The 10,250-nt window shown below is 52.1% G+C and overlaps 1 protein-coding gene across 1 annotated transcript; it reads right to left on the bottom strand.

Annotated features, from left to right (window-relative positions):
• Nucleotides 1–103: 103 nt before the first annotated feature.
• EPX (eosinophil peroxidase) lies at nucleotides 104–10,250 on the bottom strand. Its single transcript, XM_057501316.1, has 12 exons — nucleotides 10,079–10,250; nucleotides 9,878–9,971; nucleotides 9,475–9,650; nucleotides 9,166–9,283; nucleotides 8,915–9,044; nucleotides 7,896–8,102; nucleotides 6,383–6,701; nucleotides 5,556–5,716; nucleotides 4,954–5,209; nucleotides 4,337–4,507; nucleotides 1,402–1,639; nucleotides 104–860 (listed from the first exon to the last, which is right to left on the bottom strand). Exons 1-12 carry the CDS (start codon nucleotides 10,242–10,244, stop codon nucleotides 659–661), a joined length of 2,238 nt encoding a protein of 745 aa, XP_057357299.1. The 5' UTR covers nucleotides 10,245–10,250; the 3' UTR covers nucleotides 104–658.

The raw sequence follows: 10,250 nt of genomic DNA on the forward strand, positions 1-10,250 counted from the left end.
TGGCACTCTGTGGCCTCCTAGTCATGGGCAAGGGTTGGATATAGACTGGAAAACAGAAGAAAATGGCTGGAAACCTTCCCGGTGACTCTTCTTGCCTGGGCCTCATGACCTCTTGTCCTTGCACCTGGAGCTATTGCGTGGTCCAATACCTAAGAGGTTCCCAAGGCTGAAGGGCTCCTTGCTGCCAGGCATGCCATTCATATGCACAGCCACAGAGCCAGCTGTGAGCTATAGCCAGCAAAAGCAGCAGCATGATACAGTGACTTCAGGGGGAGAAGGTAGCCTTGTGGTCTTCCCCAGGTAGCCTGGTCTCCAAGGTTGGGGACTTGTGACGGACTCCTGCAGAAGCAGTGGAAATGGGCAAGTGAGCAACTTGCTGGGCGTCCAGAAATGGAGCTGTTTTAGGGGGTTAATGGCTAACATGAGGCTAGTGGGCCACTTCTAATTGCCCCCAAAGCCCTAGGACCTGGGATTAATGATCAGAACAGAAGCTAGCATACTGGGGTGCCTCCAGAAAAGAGTACCCTGTCCCCAGTGAGAAGACCTGTTGTCTCTGCTTAGAGGCCTAAGACGAATCAGCCATCCTGTCAGGGAAGGATGCAAGGGCCTGACCCAGCTGAGGGCTGCTGGAGGAAGGCCTCCCCTTACCTACAGAAGCTCAATTGCCTTTCCAGGCCGACAGGTTCAACTTGGGGATGTTTTTGCAGCTCACAAAGCCTCTGGGGTAAATGTTGGCCCTGAAGATGTCCCTCGAGACAGTCGTGATACCAGTATTGTCACACACAATTCGAGACAAAGAGATCTGGCTCAGGGCCCTCCGCTGTCTCTTGGTGAAAACACCCCGTTTCTGCCACCAGAACCTAGCAAGACAGTAGAGAGATGTGGGTGCAGGTTGGGGAGGAATTCACATATAATGAGCACCAGGTACTTTACATACATTATTTCATTCAATTGTCCAAAATTCCTGTGAAATAGGTATTACTCCTATTTTGTAAATGAGGAAACAGGGTTAGTGGTGAAGACAATTGCTCAATATTAAATGCATAGTAATTTAAATGGCCAGGGCTGGATTTGAACCCAGGTTCAAGCACCAAATCCAAACAAGGAGTCACGTATTAGAAGGAAACCAGATTTAGCTCTTTCTGCCCAGGTGTTCTGGAATCTGCCAGGCTGGAACAGCAAAGCTGACAAGCCTTACCTCCTGGGTTAAAGGTGCCTCCAGCTCAGGCAATATCAGCCTTGCCTGGGGTGGTGGTCTCTCTTCCTCTGACCAAGCTCTCCAGGGAGGAGCTTCCTGGTCTCAGAAGAAATGGAGCTAAAAAAAGCACTTTCCCCCATTGAAATGCTAGTGCTTTTCTGCCCTGCCTCTGAGGCTGGTCTCTTTAGGGTAGGGTTAATTACCTGTCTCCGTTTCGGGCTCTTCTAAACTGGTTCTCAAAAAGACAAGCCAGAAGAGGCCCCACTCGGGCCTCTGGCAAAAGAGGCTCTGCAATGGCCCCAATCCAGATGTCGATGTTGTCCGGTGTCCCATACAGATTCAGGAACTTCCTTGCCAAATCCTGGTTTTGCAGCACCTGGCTAAGCTGTGTCAGATTCCGGGGCTGGGAGAGCCTGCAGAAGCGCCTCCAAGCATTGTACCCTGTAGGGAAAGGGAGCAGAGACAACTTCAGCCTTATCCCTGTTGACTTCCCATTAGCTTCTGCTACCTTCCACAATCTATCCTGAGAGAGAGCTCTGTGGTTGGACAGTATGGGGCAGAACAGATCCCTGTTGGCAGAAGAGGTCCTGAGCCTTTTGCAGAGCAAACCGCAGTCCTAATTTTCAATGCAAGCAGACAACCATACTTCGTGTGCCTCAAACTGAGAAGTGTGTCCTGATATGAAAAGCAGTTGTGACCCAACCCTCACAGCCACAATGATATTGGGTGCATGTGTATTAATTAGGCACATGTGCGATAGGCACAAATTAGACAGTACCCAGAACATAAACACTCTTAACCAGGTTTTTAGAATGAATGAGTGAATAATGCGTAAACAAACCAAGAAATGAACAGCAGGGATAACGTTTATCTGCTCAGAAAAGGGCCACTGCTATATGATTCCATTTATATGACAGGTCCAGAATAGGTGACTGTGCAGAGATAGAAAGTAGATTAGTGATTGTCAGGGGGTGGGTAGGAGTAGGGAGTGACTGTTATTACGAGGTTTATTTTACAAATGATGAAAATGTGCTGACATCAGATACAGTGACTGATACACAACTCTAAACACACTAAAATCGTTGAATTATATACTTCATATGGGTGAAATTTATGACAACTTGATTATATCTCAATAAAGCTGTTTTAAAAAAATTTCCACCCACTCAGAAACTTCCAAAGACTAGCCATACTGGTTTCTAGCTATCAGGACTTCACACCAGGACAAGCCATATAATGTGACAGAAGCCGTCAAGATAGGAGGTAACTGCCATAACCAGAAGGGACACCAGCCAGCACCGTTCACTGAACAACTCACAAACACCATCTCCCAGGTGCACAAAGGAAAACCACATACTGTTTTCCTTATATGCACTGCTGTGTGATTATCTCTAAGGATCCTGATAACACCTTTGTGAGGCACTTTGTCATCTCCATTTTATCAGTGAATATTTGCTGAGCTTGAGCAACTGTGGCTTTTCCAAGGTCATTGCCCTATTAAGTTCAAGCCAGGTATTCCAATTCCAAATGTGGTGTTGCACTTGGGAAGCGATTGGAGGAGGCTGCAGGAGCTGGTAATCAGGAAAATATTTCTGGGACAGCTTGGAGGGAACAGGTATGGATGGGGTGGGTACCGACTGTGGCAACTCGAGCGGCTGGCAACCTCAGTTCCCCAGCAGGGGGCGCCCACAGCTCTTTGGCTGTCAGGGGCACCAAGTGCACAGGAGGGAAGAAACATTCTGGAGTGCCTGCTGGGTGCTGTGTTAGGTGCAGTAGAAATCCTCCCCACTCAGTTGTACATGGCCAAAGATTAGCTGAGGCAGTTGCGGCCTCAGGTTGAATTTAGACACGGAAGTGGGAAGTAGGGACAGGGAGACAGAAGCAAGGCTTTGGCCAAAGCCTAACATTATGGACTGAACAGGCGGAAGAAAGGAAAAATCTCGAACTTGATTCAAATGTTAATACTTCCTAGTTATGTGGCCTTGGGCACATTACTAGATTTCTCTAAGCTTATTACCTTGTTTATAAAAATGGCTGTAATTGCCATAAGAAGAAAACAAATCCTACCATTTGCAACAACATGGATGGAGCTAGAGGGTATTATGCTCAGTGAAATAAGCCAAGCGGAGAAAAACAAATACCAAATGATTTCACTCATCTGTGGAGTACAAGAACAAAAGAAAAATTGAAGGAACAAAACAGCAGCAGAATCACAGAACCCAAGAATGGACTAAAAGTTACCAAAGGGAAAGAGACTGGGGAGAATGGGAGGGTAGGGAGGGATAAGGGTGGGGAAGAAGAAAGGGGGTATTATGATTAGCATGTATAATGTGGGGGGTGGGGGAAAGGGGAGGGCTTTGCAACACAGAGAAGACAAGTAGTGATTCTACAACATCTTACTATGCTGATGGACAGTGACTGTAATGGGGTTTGTGGGGGGGACTTGGGGTAGGGGAGAGCCTAGTAAACATAATGTTCTTCAAAAAAATAAAAATTAATTAATTAATTAATTTTAAAAAAATGGCTGTAATAGCTGTTTCTCAAGGTCACTGGAAAGACTAAATGAATCAAGATCCATGAAAATTTCTAACAATGTGCCTAATTTTTCTTTCTTCCTGGGATAAAGTCTTTTTGTGTCCTCACCAAACAGCCACCCCAGTCTTAATTTTATTCTGCCTGTTCCCTGCCTTTCAGGATCTTTGCCTTTCCCCACTTAGAGCCAGGAGCCAGTCTCTATGTCCCTGGAAATTTAGCCCTCCTCCTTGGAAATTGCCTGGGTGGTGGGGAATGGAGCAGTTCTTCTCTGCTTTTTAAATCTACTGCTTATCTCTACTTGCAAACTCCTGATCTCCTTTGTTCAGCTCCTACGTCCAAATCCTGGTCGTGTTGTGACTCTAAAGCAGGAGACCCTAACAGTGAATGAAGAAGACATGGCAGGACAGGGAAAAGGTGGTCCCAGGGATGCTTTACTACAACATCCCTGGCCTTGCATGCCTCGTGGACACATTCTGAAGACAGTCCTAGTCAGACAGGATGCACCAAGGGTAGTCTTGGAAGCTCTCCCCTCATCAATCACTCCCCTCTGGGAGCAGCCCTGGTCCAAGCAAAGCCTGGGAGGAGGGGTAGATGCCCCCTAACCTGGGAGGCCGTGGTCCCGGCTGCGTTGCATGTTGAGAGAGGCCAGGTCCAGCCCAATCCTTCTCACTTGCTGAAACAGCCGGTCCCGGAGCTCATCCACCACCATGGAATCTTGACGGTTCAGCTTGGCAGGGGTGGCCATGAGGCCTCGGAGAATGGGGTCGATGCCACCTGGTGGCGGGAAATATGAGCAGCACAAATTGGACCAGTGTCTGGGAAGCCCTTTGGGTCATCACATGATGCCGAACTAGCTCAAAGCTGGATAAGCCAGTCGCTTGTATTCTACAATGTTTGTATCAGGAAACAGAGGCCTGGGTGGACATGAAGGGAGCCGAAGCTGGCAGGGAAAGAAGTCATTCCCACTTCTTAAAGAAGGAGGGGAAGGCAAGCTCTTTTCAGGTCCCCGAGCCACCAATCTGACATCAGTCTCTAACAGACCCCTGTTAGAACCCCTCTAACCCTGAAGGGGATGGGAGGCCTGCAACTGAGGGTCTTGGTGGCACCTGCCTTGTTTTCACTATCCTGGGGAGCTGATTGGCAGTGGCCTGAGCAGCCCAGCCTCCTGGCACTATGCTTGCCCCACTTCCACACCCATCTGCTTCAGAAAACCTGGTCACCTTCATGCACAATTCGCCAGCTGGCAAAGAAGCTGGAGCTAAGTGGGACTTGCGAGTTGGGTGCTGAGGCCCGGTACTGGCTGTCTAAGCGGAACATGAAGGGCTGGAGCATGGTGTGGCCAAAGCGAAAGGCCAGGGTGAAGACGTTAGCCACCCGGGGGTCCACATTGGGGGAATACCCTGGGTAGGGCCCCAGGGTTTTCCTGGCCCGGTCCTTGCCCAGAACCAAGGGCAGAAAGTCTCGGTAGGTGATGATCTGCAAGAGAAGCCACAGGAACATTATACCTCCTGCCTTACCTTTGGGCAGGCCTTTTGCTTTTCGAAGGGATGCTCATATTAATTCCTTATTGTGGTGGTGTTAATTTTCCATTGGCTGATGGAGATACTGAAGCCCAAAGAGGCTGGGTGGCATGGACAGGGCCACATGGCGAGTGAGTAGCAGAGTTGGGGCACGGGTCAGATCTCAGTACCCCCCAGTCACCCAGACCCAGCTGATTGGAAGCCCATCACTGAGGATGTGTTGAGGAAGGTGGGAGCACTCCCTCAGATGGCTTCTCATGCCAGATTGTCTTCTAGGGGCCGCTGAGACCCAGGCTCCCTACCTGAACCATGGCCCCCACGATCTTGCGAGCCTCCTGATACAGCTTGTCTCCGCCCCACCGGGGATTCAGGCGTCTCAGCTCCGTAGCCAGCCGGTTGTGCTCCCGCATAAAGAGGGTATGCAAGGCTGCCAGTTTCGGGGTTTCAGATGATCGGGAGTCACCTTGAAAAGTCCAAGCTCAGAGTCACTATAGTGCTTCCCAGAGAAACATCTTTCTGCTAAGGCAGGCAATGGTCTGGGGATCAGAAAGAGTTGGTGGGGCTTTGTGACCCAGGCCAAGCCCCTGGCCTGCACTGCTCCCCCCTCTCCTCAGCTGTGCCACGAGGCTCCTGACTGACTGCATCCTCCCCCCAACACAAAGGGTCAGGAAGGGCAGCATGGTGGGGTCTGGGATTCAAAAGTTATTGGGACAGGTTCAGGCAAAGTGGGAAAGCATAGGGCATCTGCTGGTCTTGGGCAGGAAAATACTTGCTGAAGATTTTACTGCGGGGGATGTCCAGATGCCCAGCTGGTGGGGGGACCCGGAGGACACAGGGAACGTTGACCCTGGGACTGAGCCCGCCTATTCCATGAACTGTATCCATCTCCGTGTTACCTACTGAGGCCTGGACCTTTCCCTAGCTTTGGATTTGGTATCGTGCTGCTCTTCCCAGGGAGCCAAGGGAAAGGGGAAGCCTGTTCCTGCAGCCAGACCTTCTCCCAGAGGCCGGGAAGGAAAGTAAATTTCTGAAGGTGGGCCTTACACACAGTCGTTTGCTGCATCTGAACTGGACCCCTTTGTTCAAGGTCTTATTTAATCTATTGTTTGTGAGAACGCCCAGGGCTAACCTGCCAGGAAGCAGGGGATGCGCACGGAGGGGTTGGTGAGGAGGCAGGGGTCTTCGTGAATGTTGTCAAAGGGCAGCAGCGCCCGGCCATTGTCCTGGAAGTTCTGGTTGACAGCCAGCAGCCCTAGGAAGTTGGTCCGGTTGCGGAGCCGCAGGGAGAGGGTGACCTCGCTACCATACACCATGCTGGCATCCACAAAGGAGGTGAGCGCGTTGATCTGGTTTCGGACTCGGTTCCTGTTCTGGGGGCATGCGGGTGCCGAGCGGAAGAAAGGGATGCAGTCACTCTGGTTCTTGATGCGGGGGTCACGGGGCGGAATCTGAGGTGGAAGAATAGCCAGTGACGCCGGGGTCCCTCAAAAGATCACTCCCACCTGCTTCAAATCTTGCTCAAAACTCCCCTCTTCCAGGAAGCCCTCCTTGACTCACCCAGACTCACACTGCTCACCAGGTCAGCCCGAATGTCCTTAACTTTGTATCAAGAGTCATGAGAGGTTGGAAATAGATGAGGCCTTAGATCCTCAATTTAAAGATTGGGAAACTGAGGCTCAAGGAGAGGAAGTGATAACTAGTTAGCAGAAGAGGAGGGATTAGAACCTAGCTCTCCTGACATTTAGGCCTGTGCTCCTTTCAATCCACTCAATTCAACAGACATTTCCTGAGCACCTTTCTGTGCTGGCCACTTTGGAGGCCATGAAGAACAGAGTGCAGGAACTGGCCCTCAGTGAGAACAGTCACACATACAGAATGGGCCCTAAACCGAGATGCCATTTATGTACTGCTGTGCTTCATCTAAAGGCCAAGAGCAAAAGGTACAATAGGAAAATAAGGGAAGGCTCCCCAGAAGAGGCACTCCTGAACCAGGACTGGAGGAATGGATACAGCCGCAACAGGGAGTCATGCCCTTGATGTGGCCCCATGGTGCCCCATGCGTCACACCCCACGAATGTCTCCCTGCATCCTAAGGGTGAGTGAGTGTGTGAGTGTGTGCGTGTGTATGCGAGTGTGCGCATATGTCCCCCCTAAATCCTCAGCAGAGGCTCTCCCCCTGGAGGCTGCCCTTTCTTCCCTAGAGTTCCACACCACCTCTGCCTCTCAGCCTGAAGGATAGCACCCTGCTCGCAATCCAATCCGAGGAACAGGTGACAGTGGCAGGGCCCTTGGACCACCCCAGGGAAAAGAGAAGAGCAAGAGCTAAGAGGGCCAACGGCTTCCAAAAGCAGCAGCCCAGAGGCTTCCCTTCTTGGAATTAGACGCACGGGCCGAGGCCAGACAGCTGCTCCCCTCTCAGTGAAGCCCGAACTGAACTTCCCAGCAGACTGAGCCACCCCCGCCCCTCAGAAGCACACAGACCTCAGAGTCTATGCTCCTTGTGCGTCTTGTCTCTGTCTGGCACTCCAGCATCACAGACAGCACCACAAGGAGGGCACTTTAGTCTTCCAGATGCCCACCCCCTGGCTCTTGTCCCTGGGTGGAGGCCCCCCCCAGGGGCCTGGGGGAGCAGCTGAGGGCACCTTGATGGGGAAGCAGGGGGGCAGCTGGGCGCAAGTCCTCTCACAGTCAACGCCTGCGGTGAAGGTCACTCTGGCTGGGGACTCAGGGACGAAGTCCAAGTCATGGTCGATGAACTGACCCCATTGCATGAACATGAGGGCCCGGCCCCTGTCAGGCGTCAGCCTCTCGGTGGGGAAACGCACGATCTGGTTGGAGACGGCCCGGACCTGGTGAGGAGGTAAGTCAGCATCAGGCATGACCCCAGGATGCTGGTAGAGGAGCCGATCCAGGACTTGGGCAGCAGGTCACCCCTGCTAGAGTTAACACAGTCTCTCTTCTCCTGTCCTCTGCATCCCTTTCTCACTTTGTCCCACCTCCTGTGTGACTCTCATTCCTAGAAGAATGGTTTCTGGCCTGGCTCCCGAGGATCCCAGGAATAAAAAGCAGGGGAGGGGCCAGGCTGGCTGGCAGAGACCCTACCAGGTCTTTCAGAGATGTAAGTAGGCCAAATCAATAGATCAATTTATAGACTAATGGGTAAATACATGACAGAATTGATGGATAGATGCATGAACTGATTCCTAGGTGATGGATAATAAATAAAGAGAGAATTTGGTAGAGAGATGGAAGGATCCATGGAAGAAAAATCAATAAATAGATATTGATGGGCAGATGATAGATTGTCATACTGGCATATGAATAGAGAGTTGATAAATTGATAAATGTGAAATTGTTTAGATCAAAAACGTAGCTAAATTAAGTTGTATAGCTCTTTATATTTAGCAAGAGACTTTGAGACTAATTCTTTCAGAAAGAAACAGTACTGTAATGGCTAGCACTAATATACCACATCCAGTGAGGATTTTTATAGCAAGGAGTTTTTTATTATTCACACCAGCAATGAAATAGATTTTACTGCTGTCTTGCAGATAAGGAAACTGAGACTCAACTGTATTACTTTCCCAGTCACCCTGGCTGACTCTGGGCTGTGCTTTTATTCCCCATGTTTACTCCCCTTCAGACCCTTGGCCCAACTCACAAGAGGGAGCAGGAAGCCACTGCGCCTCTTGCCAGGAGTCCAGCCAAAGGGGAGTGACAGCCTGTCCTCGTACTCGGCTGGCAACCAGCGAGCCAGGGCCTGGTTGGAGGCCCCGAGCAGGGGTCTGTGCCTGTGGTAGAGCGTGGGCTCAGATCAGCAGGGTTCCCGGCTGGAGACCACTCGGAGTGTAGGGAGGCAGGAGTGGGGGGAAGGGAGGCACTCCTGGGTCAGGAGCAGCCCCAAGCACCCACTTGTTGTTGAATCTCCCCGTGATGGTGCGATACTTGTCACTGCACTGCTCAGCCTGGTCCTTGAGAACACAGCCACTGGCCTGGGACAGCAGCCGAAGCTGGGGTTTTGTTAGCACATCTGGTGGGTGTGGCAGGTGAGCGGTGTGCTGGGTCCAGGGTCCCAGCTCCTTCCTGAACTGTGTTCCGAACCTCCCATCCCTTTACTCTCTGCCATCCCAGCACCCCAAGGCCATGTGCCCTCCCTCCGCCTCCTGGCCTCCTTCCACTCCCAGGCAGGGCACTCCCAGGGGACCATGGGGAGTCCAGTACCAGTGACATTGAAGGGTCTGGATCCCTCAAGCTGTAACTTCTCCTCCAGCAGCCCCAAGGCCACGTGCAAATAATCTGCAGACTGAACAGCTGTCCTGGTGGCCGCTACTGGTTGTTTGAAGTAGGACAGGAGGTCCATGGGGCTGGCAGAGCCACTGCGAAGGCGCTGCTGGATGCTGCCCAGAAGAGGAGGAGTGGGGCTGGAGAGAGCGAGCGCCCCAGAGCAGCCCCGCCCGGCGGGGGTGGGCAGTCAGGGTGGTGTGAACAGACCGGAGGAGGAGGACCGAGGGAAGGGAGGCTATCCACATGGCACAGCCCGGGGAGGCAGGCAGGCCGATGGATGAGAAGACCTTGGCTGGGGCCTATCCCCCCTCATCGGCCCCCCAGGCCCACACAGGCCCACCTTCTCCGAGTCTGATTGTAGGCAGCATCCACCAGCAGCTTGGCCTCCTTTATGCAGCCCTGAAGGAGAGAGGTCTCCACTGCCCTGGAGGACGCTGTTCAGAGGGAAAGGGACTCAGGGCCCTGGGAGCCACAGGCCCCTCCAGACCCAAGCACTTCCTACTCCATTGCCCTCTCCCTTGGCTGGCCAAGTGACTATTACCTGGGACAGTGCCCTCGCAGGGCCGGGCCAGGATGAATGTGGCTAGGACGCCTGCCAGGGCCAGAAGCAGCTTCATCTCGGCGACAAGACCGCCAGCCACGGTGGATGAGCAGTTGACACCCACGTCCTGTGTGCAGGCGGGCTCCCCTGCCCTCTTCTCAGTCATAGGGTG

This window comes from Manis pentadactyla, chromosome 4 (genome assembly GCF_030020395.1).
Source record: "Manis pentadactyla isolate mManPen7 chromosome 4, mManPen7.hap1, whole genome shotgun sequence".
Taxonomy (NCBI): Eukaryota; Metazoa; Chordata; class Mammalia; order Pholidota; family Manidae; genus Manis; species Manis pentadactyla.